The 15,739-nt window shown below is 44.6% G+C and overlaps 1 protein-coding gene across 6 annotated transcripts; it reads right to left on the bottom strand.

The window, feature by feature from the left end:
- Nucleotides 1-4,705: 4,705 nt before the first annotated feature.
- LOC133138588 (cytosolic sulfotransferase 3-like) lies at nucleotides 4,706-15,671 on the bottom strand. 6 transcript variants are annotated; one of them, XM_061257478.1, is made up of 12 exons: nucleotides 15,341-15,671; nucleotides 14,994-15,048; nucleotides 14,618-14,722; nucleotides 13,233-13,315; nucleotides 12,494-12,632; nucleotides 10,924-11,052; nucleotides 10,522-10,622; nucleotides 10,329-10,358; nucleotides 10,103-10,229; nucleotides 9,517-9,614; nucleotides 5,337-5,511; nucleotides 4,706-5,230 (listed from the first exon to the last, which is right to left on the bottom strand). In XM_061257478.1, the coding sequence occupies exons 4-12, from the start codon at nucleotides 13,254-13,256 to the stop codon at nucleotides 5,118-5,120; spliced, it is 936 nt and encodes a 311-aa protein (XP_061113462.1). In that variant the 5' UTR covers nucleotides 13,257-13,315; nucleotides 14,618-14,722; nucleotides 14,994-15,048; nucleotides 15,341-15,671; the 3' UTR covers nucleotides 4,706-5,117. The 6 variants fall into 6 exon arrangements, with proteins under 6 accessions (XP_061113462.1, XP_061113464.1, XP_061113467.1 ...); XM_061257480.1 differs by having other exon boundaries at nucleotides 14,618-14,689; XM_061257483.1 differs by lacking the exon at nucleotides 10,329-10,358.
- Between the last annotated feature and the right edge of the window lie 68 nt (nucleotides 15,672-15,739).

The following is a 15,739-nucleotide window of genomic DNA, read 5'->3' as shown; positions in this document are numbered from 1 at the left end:
TCCAGATTTAAGTGATTTTACAGTTTTCCAAAAACTAGCTGAGTTTCCTTGGGCATTTGCAAATGAAGATAAATAGAAATCAGATTTGGCTTTCCTGACTATACTAGTACTTTTATTCCGCATTTTCCTGAAATGTAACCAGTCTGTCGGATTACCAGTAGATCTGGCAGTAGTCCAGGCGGAGTCTCTGAGTTGAAGGGTTTCGATGACTTCCTCAGAGATCCAGGGACTAGAGCGATTTTTTACTCTGAGATTTTTTATAAGGAGCATGCTTATTAGTGATGGAGTTAAAAATATGGAAGAAGTGGTCAGAAGCTAACTCGGGATCAGGGATTAAGCATAATTTATCTAAATCAGAGTGGGATAAATCATGTAAGAAGCCTTGTTCTATAAAATCTTTAAAATTACGCTTTGTGATGAGGTGACCATTGGATTTATTAGCTTTGACTAATCTAACACAAGCTATAGGGCAATGGTCGCTAATGCCTGGTGCAAACACCCCGCACTGAGGATATTTAAATGGCCTATTAGTTAATATAATATCAATTAGGGTGGATCTAGATGGAGATTTGGCATTTGGTCTTGTGGGGTGTAAAATAAGTTGAGATAGATCTAAATCTAAGCAGAACTGTTTAAGACTAGTAGAGCTATCAGAGAGCCAGTCCATGTTTAAATCGCCCAGCACCACCAATTCGGAAGAGGCATACATAGATAACACCTTCCCCAACTCATCTAATTCTGATGTTGGCGCAGAGGGTGGGCGATAAACACCAGCAACCACAATATGGACGTCACCACCCAAAAAAATATCTAAAACTAAACACTCAAAACATTTCGGGACGGTGGAGGACACAAGGACCCGTACGGCTAGGTGTTCCCTGACAAATATAGCCACTCCGCCTCCTTTAGCTCTCCTATCAGATCTAAACAAATTAAAACCGGCAATAGAAACATCCGAGTTGGAAATTTTCCCAGACAACCAAGATTCGGTAATAACAAGTATGTCGGGGGCGGCATCGACAATCATACAGTTAATGAAATCCAACTTGGGCAGCAAACTCCTCGAATTTAGGTGCAGAAGCTTCAAACCATTTATGGCCCGCAGATCCTGCAGTGACCCCAAATCATTAGATCCCAAAGTAGCAGAAGGAGCAGAGCCGGGCAACGCAATACCAGTAGAAACAACCACCAGGTTTCCCTGCACAGCTCTGCTTGGCCTGGAAGCATGACGAGGAAGACGAACTGGGAGGGGGCTGATAGTGGGGATGACACACAAAGCCGTGGTATCCTTACCGGGCCATTCAGGAAGCCAGCTGATGCTCCGCAACTCAGTTGCTGTAATCGAGGCAAACGTTGTTGACAAAAGTCCGCTGCCGCTCCGAAGCCCAACTGCGCCTTAGGGAAGCGCAGGCCGCCCTGCTACGGATCCGGGCTGAAGCCGAGCCACCAACGCAGCAGGAGCGAAATCCTCCCGGAATGAACCAACGCCAGAATAGGCCGACGGTCCGGCGATCACCTCAACAGTCCCGCCGCAACATACCGGAAGATACTGCAAATCAGCCAGCAGACCTCCACCGAAGCAGGCCAGAGGAGCCAGCAACCCAGACACCAGGCCAATCGCCGCCAGTGCGGGACCGCCACGGCCCGCCGAAGAAAGCAGCGCAGGTGGAGGAAAGTCCAAGCTAGCTGCTAGGCTAGCTGGGCTAGCTGGGCCAGGGTTTAGCTCAACGTCACCGGCCCAGAGGAGTATCAGCGTCAGCCAAATGAATCCAACAGAAGAGCTCAACGTAGGGACCTTACTAGATGATGATGGGGCTCTGGCACGGCCAATATCCAGGAACCCGGAGAACAGCAGATATTGGCTACCTGCAGTCGGGAAGTAGATTCCCTCCCCATCGTCAGGCAAGAAGTGACAGCGTGACGAGCAAGCGATCAGGCAAAAGATTAAAACAATGACAATCACGCATCTTTGTGGAAAAGTTCAAATAGGAGGCAATCCGCAATTGAAAAGTTGAAAAGTAGGACGGTTAAAACGTTTAAAACGTTTAGAAGTTTGACTCGCTTGAGCAGTGGACGCTGCGGTCGCCATCTTGATTACCCACAATGACTGTGATGCTGTGTTCACCTGTACTCCTAATGTAGAGCTGGGGTATTGTACAGAGCTGACCAAGTACAAGGCTATGCATATGTAACAGGTTACTATTTACTGCTGACTAAACACCTTCACTAGCGAATAGGCTAGGTTGACATGAATTCAGGTATCTGGTTTGCTGACACACATATCAATTATTTCAGGCGGCCTATACATAGGCTGCAGCAACTACGTACAAGGAAATGCCTTACCTGTTGGGGTTCTTGTTCTTCCCTGCTTGTGTGCAGGTTCCTGTCTGGCTTCAAGGTGCGCTGCAGTTTGCTCTGTTACTTGCAGCCACGTAATGTTCCATGTAAGCCTGATGAGAATTGTTATTGTAGGTCACCATAGAGGAAGCGGTGGAGCTTGAGACTCTGCACATGCATAGCCTATTGCGGTATTTATTTTACACTTCAGATCTTGTTAACGGTATGAGTAGGAAAGCTTTTAGCTTCCGAGGTAATGTCATGGTTCAAATGCGCTAAAACATGCGTTTACAGGAACGCCACTGCATGTGCACGAACAAATATTTGTTGCCATTGTAGGAAATTGCTAGCTGCTGTTTTGCCGACATTAGTAATTTGCGTTTATGGCTCAGTCCCATTAAAGAGCTAAGGAACGTGGATAGCACGGCTTCGTGGAGCTCCGACCGTTTGTGTTTTAAACGGTTGTACCCGCCTTTTCCCAGGGCTTACGTATTTATTTGTATTTTTAATATTCTTACTACTGACAAACCAACTGTTGATCGAGTTGGGGCTTTGGGGCTGCTTACTGTTCACGTTGCAGTGCGTGGTTTGGGATCTGGGTTGGCGTGGAGGTTGCTGCGGCGCCGTCGGAAGTGGTGCCGTTCTTTTCACTGCATGTTATAAACACGTCTCTGCTTTTTCATTTAGTTGAACGTACCTTTGTGGGGATTGAAATCCTTGATTCATACAAACTATTTATTTGGGGGGATAATTCCCAAGGTGGCGTAATCGGGTGGGGTTAAGCCAGGTCACATTCAGCACATCCAGCTTTCCCATGTATACTACATTCACATGTTAGGGTCTGCCAAACTTCGTGAAAGTGGAATATAATGAAAGTATTTCTTATTCCATTTCATTCTTTCCTGAAGTGTCCCAGAAAGTTATGTTCCAGATTTTTGTCTGTTAGTTTAGTATTTTTGTAACTACCTTATTTTTCTGTTTACTTCTATTATTCTTTGCACTCCTGATGTCTTTAACTTTATGTAGTTTGGAGCCCGAGTCACTTCCCTGTCTGTGTGATTCACTATTCGGGTGTTTTCAAATAGTGAAGCACGCAGACAGGGGAGTGACTCGGGATCAGACACATTCAGACACAGACATCACAGGGGAAGACGAGTGCAAAGACGAATGAATGTAAACAGATTCCAGAATTTAAAAAAAAGAAATTTCAATAATAATGATAATGAACTAAAAGAAAGATAAGACCCCATAACAAGAGGTCTGTCTTCCATCAGTAATCGTTGATATATAGACTGTTACTCTGCCGTTCTTTCTGTCCAGACCGCCGTGTACATGCAGTGATGTGACGCATCTTCCTCATTACTCTGTGAACAAGCAGACCCGAAGAGTCTTATTCCATATTACAGAGCCTTCAGATCTTCATGTTTCCCATCTTCACTTGTTTTGTTTTTTTTTAGCATATCTGATTTCAAATAGATTTGTGGAATCTGAAATTTCTTGAATTCCCCTTTTGTGTCTATTTGCAAATTAGTCTTAAGTGCAAATACTTGTGAATGTGTAAATAAAGCAAGGCTTCTAACGATAAGGGAGAGTGGGGTAAGTTGTCACACTGTTCATTTCTCCAAAACAAGAATCACTACCTCAAAAATGTAATAGCCATTTGGTGTGACTTTGTGCTCTGAGGTCAGCTTCCTGCGTACATGTGGGCAAAATCACACTAATCTGAGGTGAGGATAGTTTTCTTCCTTCAATAGCCTTCAAAAGTAAAAAATTACGCAGTTAATGTGAGTTTTTCAGGTACAAATGTTCAAAATAATATTTTAGTCTAACTATCAAATTGATGCTTGTAATGAAGGCCAGGCAATTTATGTGCCAGGACTGATTCTAAAATAGATTACAGTTAGATTATTCAGATATACAGTAGACTGCAACTGCTTTAAACCACAGTGTTCTGCTGTGGTTCATTTTGGTCATGTGGGAGGGAGAACTCATGGTCCGCTGCCATTCGTCACAGAGATGATTGACGGGGAATGGGAGGTAAGGGGGATGTACTGCAGTGGTTCATCATGGGGATTGCTGACGGTCACAGAGGTTTGCTATAACGAGGGTACTAGCAATTGCGCTTGGTGGGCAAAGCACCAGATTCAGGACCCCTGGTCCATTCATTATATTTGGTTTTGAATTTTAAATGGAAAAATAAATAAATCACAATGACTTGGTTGTGTTCTTAAATGTGACAACTTACATCACAAAGTGTGAGAACTTCCCCAATGATGGGGGCACACAAGTGCATTACCTCTACTTAACTGTCTATAACTCTGTACTTAAATAAGATGTAAAGAATACAAAATATGTGCCTGAGACTTCATTGTTTCATTTTGTATGACATTTATTCAAATGTGATTTATTGTGCCCATGAAATGAACGAAAGAGAAAAAAGTGTAAGTGCCCCACGCTCTCGCCTATTATGCTAAAATATAGAAAGAGGAATCTTGAACAAAATTTTTTGTTTTATATAGAAAAATAAACTAAAGAAAATCAAATATTGTGCAACAAAGATATCTTTTCGATGTGAACATTGCTGAAAAGTTAAGAGTGAAAAATGAGTATTTGACTGCTATTATTAGTCCAGACCTGATGTCTGCCTTCTCAGTCTGACCAAAGACAGACTATTCATCACTCTTCACCTTAAATTTTAGGAAAACCTTTCTGTGCAACTTCCTCAACTGCAAGTGAATTGAATTTGCAGCTGACCCTTGTCCTTGGTAATGGACACCTGCCTAAATCTCGTTCCGGAACCGCAGTGTGGTACTCATCATCTTCTTCTTGTACTCTTTGTCAAACTGTTCGTTCTGATACACAGTGAAGTGATTCTTCCAATCGCCAACTTTCCCTGAAGGAAGAGGGAGGAAGAAAAAGCATTAAAGATACAGTATGGGTTAAAGATGTGAATAAGGACGCAAGAAGACATCACTCTCCATACAACTGTCTCCACCAACCTTTTCGCATGAATGGAGAGATTTTGAAGTCCAATACATCGATAGTGGAGTAGTTAGTCATGCGGTTATTCTTCATGGCATCAAATTCCACCCCTTCTTTCACCTGACATCTCTCCTCCTCAGTTGGGCACACACCCAGGAATGAGCACACACGGTCCAACTCCCGATCCATGTCCTTCAGGGACAAACAAAAAAGCTTCAAATCTATATATGAAAGTGACCAAGCTGTACTCAAGGAGCAAGCTACACAAATTCCGCTGTGTGTCGGCTTTTCAAAATTATTACAAGAGAAAAATTGGAGCCCACAGTCAAAATAAAACAAGTATTAAATCATAAGCATCTTTATATATCCTTTTCAGCCATAAATATTTTTAACATTAAAGACAAACATATTTTGCTCATCCATACTCAATGTGTCAATGCTCCTTACTGAGTGTCTCAGAAATGTTTTTAAAATGTCACTGTGTATATCCAGTGCTCAGGTGAAGCACCTCATACCTACTGTCAAATATGGAGGTAGGTTTTTGCTGCCAGTGGACATCTATTTTAGATCAATAGCATATTGAATTCATCAAAGTACCAGGAAACCATCCATCCATCATCACCCGCTTATCCGGAGTCGGGTCGCGGTGGCAGTAGGCAAAGCCAGGTATTCCAGTCGTCCCTCTCCCCAGCAACGCATTCTAGCTCCTCCTGGGGGATCCTGAGGCGTTCCCAGACCAGGAGAGATATATAATCTCTCCAGCGGGCTCAGGGTCTCCCTCGGGGTCTCCGCCCAGTCGGACGAGCCCGGAAAACCTCCAAAGGGAGGCGCCCGGGAGGCATCCGGATCAGATGCCCGAACCACCTCAATTGGCTCCTTTCGACGTGAAGGAGCAGCGGCTCTACTCCGAGCTCCCTCCGGCTCCTCATCTCTAAGGCTGAGCCCGGCCACCCTACGGAGGAAGCTCATTTCGGCCGCTTGTATACGCGATCTCGTTCTTTCGGTCACTACCCAAAGCTTGTGACCATAGGTGAGGGTTGGCACGTAGATCGACCAGTAAATCGAGAGCTTCGCCTGTCGATCTCACGCTCCCTTCTACCCTCACTCGTGAACAAGACTCCGAGATACTTGCACTCCTTCACTTGGGGCAAAGACTCGTTCCTAACCCGGAGGGAGCAATCCACCGTTTTCTGGCAGAGAACCATGGCCTCGGACTTGGAGGCGCTGACTCTCATCCCGGCTGCTTCACACTCGGCTGCAAACCGCTCCAGTGCGTGCTGAAGGTCATGGTCCGATGAAGCCAGCAGAACCCCATCAAAAAGCAGAGATGCGATTCTGAGGTCACCAAACCGGACACTCTCCTCACCTCGGCTGCGCCTTGAGATCCTGTCCATGAATACCACAAACAGAACCAGTGACAAGGGGCAACCTTGGCGGAGTCACCCACAGGAAATGTGCTTGACTTTGTGCCGAAAATGCGGACACAGCTCTCACTTTGGTTATACAGGGACTAGATGGCTCGTAACAACGGCCCCGGTACCCCATACTCCCGCAGTACACCCCACAGGGTTCCCCGGGGGACACGGTCGAAAGCCTTCTCCAAGTCCACAAAGCACATGTGGACTGGATGGGCAAACTCCCATGACCCCGCCAGCAATCCTGCCAAGGTAAAGAGCTGGTCCACGACCAGGACAGAAGCCACATTGCTTCTCCTGAATCCGAGGTTCGACCGTCGGTCGGAGCCTCCTTTCCGGCACCCTAGAGTAAGCTTTCCCAGGGTGGCTGAGGAGTGCGATACCCCAATAGTTGGAGCACACCCTCCAGTCCCCCTTCTTGAAAATGGGGACGACCACCACCCCGGTCTGCCACTCTGCAGGTACTGTCCCCGACCTCCACGGGACACTGAAGAGGCATGTCAGCCAAGACAGCCCAACAATGTCCAGAGCCTTCAGCATCTCAGGGCGAATCTCATCTACACCCGGCGACTTGCCACTGAGGAGCTTTTTGACTACCTCAGCAACTTCCGCCAGGGATATAGGTGCAGATTCCCCCGAGTCTTCTGGCTCTGCCTCTTCCACAGAGGACGTGTTGTTTGGGTTCAGAAGCTCCTCAAAGTGCTCTTTCCACCGCCCGACAATATCCCCAGTCCCATATCCTCCCCTGCTGAAAACAGCCTGAGACAAGCCCTGCTTTCCCTTTCTGAGTCGTCGGATGGTTTGCCAGAACTTCCTCGAGGCCAACTGAAAGTCCTTCTCCATACCCTCCCCAAACTCCTCCCATACCCAGGTTTTTGCTTTGGCGACTGCCGGAGTTGCAGCCCTTCTGGCCACCCGGTACCTGTCTGCTGCTTCAGGGGACCCCCGGGCCAGCCAAGCCCGAAAGGCCTCCTTCAGCTTGACGGCCTCCCTCACCGCTGGTGTCCACCAGCGGGTTCTTGGGTCGCACCCCGACGGCATCGATGACCTTCTGGCCACAGCTCCTGCTTGCCACCTCTGCAATGGAGGCTTTGAACATGGCCCATTCGGACTCCATGTCCCCAGCTTCCCCCAGGATGCGTGAGAAGTTCCTCCGGAGGTGGGAGTTGAAGACCTTGTGAACAGGGGCCTCTGCCAGACGTTCCCAGTTCACCCTTACTACACGTTTGGGTTTACCGGATCTGTCCGGCAGCCTCCCCGCCCACTTGATCCAACTCACCACCAGGTGGTGATCAGTTGACAGCTCTGCTCCTCTCTTCACCCGAGTGTCCAAGACATACGGCCGCAGGTCTGATGATACGACCACAAAGTCGATCATCGATCTTTGGCCTAAGGTGCTCTGGTACCAAGTACACTTATGAGCTACCCGATGCTCGAACATGGTGTTTGTTATCGACAATCCATGACCAGCACAGAAGTCCAATAACAAAACACTGCTTGGGTTCAGATCAGGCAGGCCATTCCTCCCAATCACCGCCTTCCAGGTTTCTCCGTCATTGCCCACGTGAGCGTTGAAGTCGCCCAGCAGGACTATGGAGTCTCCGGGTGACTCCAAGAAGGCCGGATACTCTGAACTGTCATTTGGGCATAAGCACAAATGACAGTCAGAGCTTTCACCCCAGCGACACGTAGTCGCAGAGAGGCGACCCTCTCGTTCCCCGGGTGGAACTCCAACACAGTGGCGCTCAGCCGGTGGCTTGCGAGTATCCCCACACCCGCCCGGCACCTCTCACCTTGAGCAACTCCAGAAAAGAACAGAGTCCAGCCCCTCTCCAGGAGTTTGGTTCCGGAACCAGTACTGTGCGTGGAGGTGAGCCCAACTATATCTAGTTGGTACCCACCAGAGAGGTGACGTTCCACGTCCCCAGAACCAGTCTGCGACGCCGAGGATCAGCACGCCCGGATCCCCGCCTTTGCCTACTGCCCGTTGGGCAAAGCACCCGACTCCGATGCCGACCCCTGCAGGTGGTGAGCCCACAGGGCGGCGACCCCACGTGACCAGTTCGGGCTGTGCCCGGCCGGGCCCCATGGGATAAGGCTCGCCGACGAGCTCCCCTCCTGGGTCTGGCTCCAGCAGGGGGCCCCGGTTTCCCTTTTCCGGGCGAGTTAACTGCGTCATTGTGTGGCCGTATCATGGAGTTTTTGAATCGCTCTTAGTCTAGCCCCTCCCCCAGGACCAATTTGCCTTGGGAGACCCTACTGGGGGCTAACAGTGCCCCCAACAACCTAGCTCCCAGGATCACCGGGACACACAAACCCCTCCACCACGTTAAGGTGGCGATTCCTCGGAGGGGAAACCAGGAAAACCATGGAAGAAAATCTGGTTGTCTCCACTATGAAGCTGATTTCCAGCAGGCCAATGACTCCAAACATGCATTAAAATTCCGCACAGAAATGCTAAAGTGAAAACAACATCCACGTCCTGCTCAGTCTACAGACTTTTAATCCCATCAAACAGTTATCTAAACTTCAGAGGATATGAATGATGTTGAAAAGTTTTGCATGGAGGAATGGTTGTATAGGTGTTCTCTAACCTTATCACAAATGATAGGAAAACACTCACGGTGGTCATCTTTGCCAGGGGTGGTTGCACAAAGTATTGAACCAGGAGCGCCAATAATTTATCAAGGACGGCAATTCTGGACCTGAATGTATTTCTCTTCATTTTGGGGTCGTTTTGGGGACTGGTGGCCAGCAAAACTTTCACTTCTGCAGTTCTTACCTCTGCTAGATCTTCATAGTGTACATAGAGGAGTTTGGGGTAAGCTTGTTTTTTCTCCCACCACCCTTTCACATGGTCATACCAGGAGCCAAATAGCACTGGAAAACCAAGGAGGGAGTTGAGTATAATACAGGGTCACATTGTTTAATTGAGTCCACTCACTCGTCCAATTACATGCACACTTTCATAAACCAACAGTCAGACATCCCCTGTGCTGCTCATTGCCTGCACTGAATCTGCATGCTTTGCTTGCTACTGCACAAATAGGGCTCATCCTCCATCACCCCAGCTACCACCCGTTTGATACTGGTGGGTTTCGGATTCCTCCAGTTTTGTAGGGGAGATGTATTATGCTCCCTGTTAGATGTGCACTGTAGTACCTGAAGCAGATCCATTCATTTACTTACATATTCAACAAAACATTTAATCCAAAAATAATAGTTGTCTACTATAAATATTATGTTAAATAAATATCTATACATTTAAAAAATGTTTTATATAAATATGAAACATTTTCCTGACTGTACTTTCTTATGATCTGTGTATTTAAACTTCATTTAACCAGAAAAATAACTCCCACACTCACATTTTCCCTCCTGGAATTTCTGCAGGTAACTAGTCCAGTCTCCAGGCTCAGGCTGTGCACTGTTCATTCGGTCAAAATGAAAGTAGGACACAACATTGTCCTTGGCGTTGCGGGCTACATAGACAATCTACAGAAAGAGCATGTTACAAACAAGAATTTTATTCATAATTCATCAACAAATACTGAAAGAATTATGGACATACAAATGTATGTCAAGACAACTTACAGAAGGAGACTTGCAGACGAGAAAGACAGTCTGCAGAGATCAAGTACAAACACCAAGCATCAAAAATTTATTTGGAAAGTGTGTAAGCAGAAATAAAGAGTAGATGACAAGGTCTGTCATTTTGTAAAAGTGCCTGATAAAAAAAATATAGACATTCAGAAATGGTGAATCAAGAGAAGTGGTCCACTCTTACCCTACACTTTTGTTCCCAGAAGGATTTAGGCACAAACTGAACTGGAAGGTGGGTTTTAATAAGGCGAGGGGATGTGGTCATCTTATCTGCCGATTCTACACCTGTATGTGATGAAGATTACAGCTCTTAATCAAGAAATATATTCTGTGCCACATATTTATATTCTCTCCTGCCTACATATATCAGACAGACTAAAATATCCGTGTTACCTACTACTCCAGTACAAATGTATATTGTGTTGTTCTAAACTGCTGCCTATGTGAAGCTATGTGAGGTCAAAGGCAGTGTTGTGAAAGAAAAGTTCCAAAAGCAATAACAATGAACTAAAATACTGTAGCTTTAGTATAATATGTTTGTTTAGCCGTCTCATCATTCAATTCTGATTTTCAGTGTCTCTGTGACCTGTGGGAAGAAATGGGATGCAGATCTCCAGGAATGGGACTCTCTCATAGATGGGCAGGGAGACCCCACGCTTGGGGGAAGACTTCCCAAAATACAGAAGGTCCAACATGTGGGACACCCAGGTTGTACCTGAGAGAGGTTAACAAATAGATAAATATCAAAACAGTTCTGAAATGCATAGAAACCAAAGGCACAGTAATTATTAACGTATGCAGATGATTGAATGGGGTACAGGCATCACCAGCATTGCGCTTTCTATGCTATAGCCAGGAATGTTTTTTGCCTTAACCTGAATATTTTTGACAAAGGAAAGAAATATATACACTCAGTGAGCATTACTCCACTATTGATTTATTTCACTTCAAAATCTCTCCATTCATGTGGAATGATTGGTGGAAACGGCTTTATGCAGAGGGTACCTTGATGTCTTTTTGCCTCCATATTCACATAAACCCATATAAATACACACACTGAGCACTTTACTAGATATTTATTACTAGATATTTATTAGACATATTGTTTTAGACTTATTAGACTTCTGCTGTTATAGCCTATCCACTTAGAGGTTTGACACATTGTGTTGCATTACTATTACCTGTCTGTAAGCTTTGACCAGTCTGGCCCTTCTCCTCAGACCTCTCCTCAGTTTTGCCCACAGAACTGATGCTCACTTGATGTTTTATGTTTTTCTTTTTCTCTGCATACTCTTGAGACTGTTGTGTGTAAAAATCTCAGGAGATCAGCTGTTGACATGCGCAAACCACCCTGTCTGGCAACAATCATTCCACGGTCAAAGTCACTTGGATCACATTTCTTCCCCCTTCTGATATTTGGTGTGAGAAATAGCTGAACCCCTTGACCATGTTGCTGCCACATGATTGGCCAATTAAACATTTGCATTAAAAAGTTGATGTATAGGTCTACCAAATAGTGCTCACTGAGTGTATAATTGTAATGTAATTCCAATGAATTCACAACATTGTAACTTTGTCAAAAACATTACATGCAAATATTATTATTATTATTATTATTATATTATTATTATTTTTTGTCTTATATTATTATTTTTATTATTATTTTTATTATTATTTTTATTATTATTATTATCATCATCATCATCATTAGTAGTAGTAAAAAAAAACAAGTATTCACATCCAAATATACACTTAAAAACAAAGAAATAAAGCATGCACTTAGATACAGTGAAATATTATATTATATGTCTCTTCCCGGCTAAGCAGAAAATGACTTCACATGCACAGCGAGGGCTCCGGGTGCCTCGAGCACCGGCCCCTTCTACCCCAAGTGCCCAATATTCCTCTTTGATTCGATTACAAAATACATATATTTTCATTCATTTATCTAGGTAAAATATATTCTGTACAATAACTGGGCGTAGTTTTTCTAGGTTTGTGCAGCCTTTCCTCACTTTGAGCACCTGCCCGTCATTAGGTCTCTGTGTGGCCCTGGCCCTAAGTGCAGTCAATCATGAGGCCCTGGCAGACATATTTCATTCTATTAGAGAGACAGGTAGGTAAATAAAATGACAGAGCTAAACAGATGGACAGACCTGCTTTGGGATATGTTGCAATGAGAATATCATCAGGCTTTGCCTGGAAGTTCTGCACATTATCCCAGTTGTCAGTCATGGAATGAACCATTGACACACCATGAAAATCAAACAACTCTGGACGAGGAACTGGAACAGTCTGAGAGAAGTGAAAAAATTCAGAAAAAAACCCCCAGAAGATATTCAATATTAAAATCACAGCAGCCAAATGTACCTCACACATACAAACACCACCTCCAGGCACTAAGGATTTGGATTGAAGGACATTAATCTTCCTCTCTGTGATGATGTTAAATTCCATCAAAACTATTTTTCCTTCAAAAGTTAGGTAGTAGCCTAGCTGACCAGCTGGAGTGTGCACAAATCCACCCAGTCCGCAATCGCAATCTCAACTACCCCCTAGATGCCTTTGAGCCTGGGTGGGGGGGTCCTGGATCAGAAAATGTTGAAAACCCCTGCTTTAATGAATGAACCTTGCTCAAACCACATTAAAATGCATGCAATTAAATAGCACCTTTCTTTGTGACTCAGTTCAACCAACACTAATGCACTTTTTTCAGAAGACAGTTACAGAGTAACAGAAGGGCAAAAAGGAAAAGGGCAAACCCCATGCCAGAACAAAATAATATGCACAAGCAAATTCAAGCTTCAAGTTTTTTAACCCAAGTATATTTTGTAAGTATGCATCTCTTTCACTTCATTTAGTGGCAAAGATCTCAAATAGTAATAAAACACCTACTTCTTTTTGGTCCTGGTTGGCCATGCTGATAGTCAGGGCGGAGCTGAAGAGACTGGTCTGCTCCTGTGTAAACTACACTGTACCTGGGAAGAGGTGATAATTCTTACTTAGACCAGCAGGGTTAGTGTAAATACAATCAGTTGTATTTACACAAACTGGAGCTTTCTACCCTGCCCACTATGTCAAAGTCCAATTGATGGGAGATAAACAATAAAGAAAAAGAAAAAAGATAACGTATCAGCAGTACTGAGTGCCTGAGTTCACATAGGGCCACTTCATGTCAAACATAATATAAAAGCACATAAACAGGTTAGACTGCCATTCATCCATTGCATTACATTGCTGTACAATACAATAACTGGGCAGTTACTTGTATCCAGAGTAACTTACAAAGGTAGCAAACAGGGCTAGTCTCAGGAAAGATACCACCAAGCAGGCAGAGAAGGCCCATTAAGCTGGGGTAAGATGACCCCCAAGGAAAGAAGCCCCCTCACTAATTCACCTCTTGACCACTAGAATGAGCCACTTTGATTTCTTGGATCGTAGTGCCCTTCCTAATCTTTGAATGGCTTTGAATTTATGTTAGTGGTGGGAATAAATCTAAAGAAAAGTACGTTCATGTAATATTTTCACAGCACAAAATAAGCCCCTTTGTTTTTATGAAGATGGACATACACACACATTTTTCACTTTTTTATTATGAAAATAATGTAACATCTAAGAAAGTAAATATGTATGTACAATTAAGGCACATATACAAACCAGGTTAAAATATCTATGGAGCTAATTTATCACCCTTTAAACCTGACATCCAGGTACATTCTGGCTGTATGAACAGTGATCAGTAGCCACAGACAGCTTTTGGATACAGGCTGTCTGAGTCCCATGCCATATCTTCACCATATCCCTCTCACTCAAGGGGTCACAGATCTCATAGACTGAATTCAGATTCTCAAAAACTATAGCTATAGCTCTGAATGGTCAGGAATGGACTGCAAATGGATTTCATATGATTCATCCATGAGCAAATTAAATTTATATTTGTGGCCATGATGGAGCTTCCTTGCAGAGGACTGTGCTCATCTCTTCTGTATCCAAATTAAGGACATTGTATTTTGGGTGAGTGCCTGCAATGCACTCTGAATCTGAGTATGTGATGCTGTGTTCACCTGTACTCCTAATATACAGCTGTGGTATTGTACAGAGCTGACCAAGTACAAGGCTATGCTTATGTAACAGGTTACTATTTACTGCTGACTAAACACCCTCACTAGCGAATAGGCTAGGTTAACATGCATTCAGGCATCTTGTTTGCTGACACACATCAATCATTTCAGGCGGCCTATAAATAGGCTGCAGCAACTAGGTACAAGGAAATGGCTTACCTGTTGGGGTTCTTGTTCTTCCCTGCTTGTGTGCAGGTTCCTGTCTGGCTTCAAGGTGCGTTGCAGTTTGCTCTTGTAACCGGGTGCATAAATGTAAGGTTCAACCTAAAGTACGCCCAGTCACACAATATAACAGAGGCCCCCTTTACAGTTTGATAATAACAAGACAGAGACGTGGTCTAAGTTAAATGCAATTACTTTATTAAATCAATTCTGATGCTGGAAGGCAATAATGAGGTTAAGACAAATGCTCATATTGGTATAAAAATATATTTATTTTGAATGTCAATTTTACCAGAATAAATAGGAATAAAATAGACTGATGTAAAGCTTAAGGATGGTGGGTGACGACGCTGATGGTATGGGGCATACTCACCTTCAGGGCTCCCAATGTGTAGTTACAACCCAGCGCTCTCTCACAGCAAGTCTTACTACAAACAAGGTGATACTATGTGTGATTCAGGTGCCATTAACACTTACACACTAACACGTGAGGAGGGTACCCCTATTGACTAACCCCGCCACCAATCAGCACCGAGCCCACCATACAACAAGAGACAAGTCCTAAAAGTCCAAGAAATAACTCAACTACAGCCTACCTATACCAGTTGCTTCAATACATGAAAATAAAGAAAATAAAGGAAATAGAAAAGTACAAGTGCGCCTCTAAAAAAGCCACACCCAGAAGACTCCAGGCACGGAGGTGTAATATAGGCTACATACCACGCGCACCAGCCGCTGCGCACCTCAAGTCGTCCAGCCAACAACTAGTCTATAGCCGTGCAACACGGGACACTAGCGAACGTACTCAACAGCAGGCGGGTTCCGCCTGCCTGATAAGCGCAACCAAACGAACTTCAAATAAAACAGCTGTTGACTATTGCACCAAACAATCCATGGAATTCTAAGTTGCGCGAGTTGTTACTTCCGTGTTTCGGAGCAGACTCCGCAAACAGACGCATCGAAATCGGGACACAGCTAAATCGCGACGAATTACCCAACAGATAACAGACAGCAAGCTCTCGTGGTAAGGCAGGCAGACATGAGGAGAGGACGAGACAGGAAACAGGAAATCAATCAGAAAGATCACAGGAAGCGAAAGGAAAAACATTTAAAAGGTAG

The sequence above is a fragment of the Conger conger genome, chromosome 10, assembly GCF_963514075.1.
Source record: "Conger conger chromosome 10, fConCon1.1, whole genome shotgun sequence".
Taxonomy (NCBI): Eukaryota; Metazoa; Chordata; class Actinopteri; order Anguilliformes; family Congridae; genus Conger; species Conger conger.
The sequence above is the reverse complement of the archived record's forward strand: the minus strand, read 5'-3'. Positions and strand labels throughout refer to the sequence as shown.

Excerpts from the sequence above, each read along its gene's own strand:
- LOC133138588 (XM_061257478.1), bottom strand. The coding sequence starts at position 13,256 with ATGGCCAACCAGGACCAAAAAGAA. Across the intron at positions 9,615-10,102 it reads GAAATTCCAGGAGGGAAAAT|TGCTATTTGGCTCCTGGTAT; the intron begins GTGAGTGTGGGA and ends TTGGTTTTCCAG. Across the intron at positions 5,231-5,336 it reads CTCTCCATTCATGCGAAAAG|GGAAAGTTGGCGATTGGAAG; the intron begins GTTGGTGGAGAC and ends CTCTTCCTTCAG.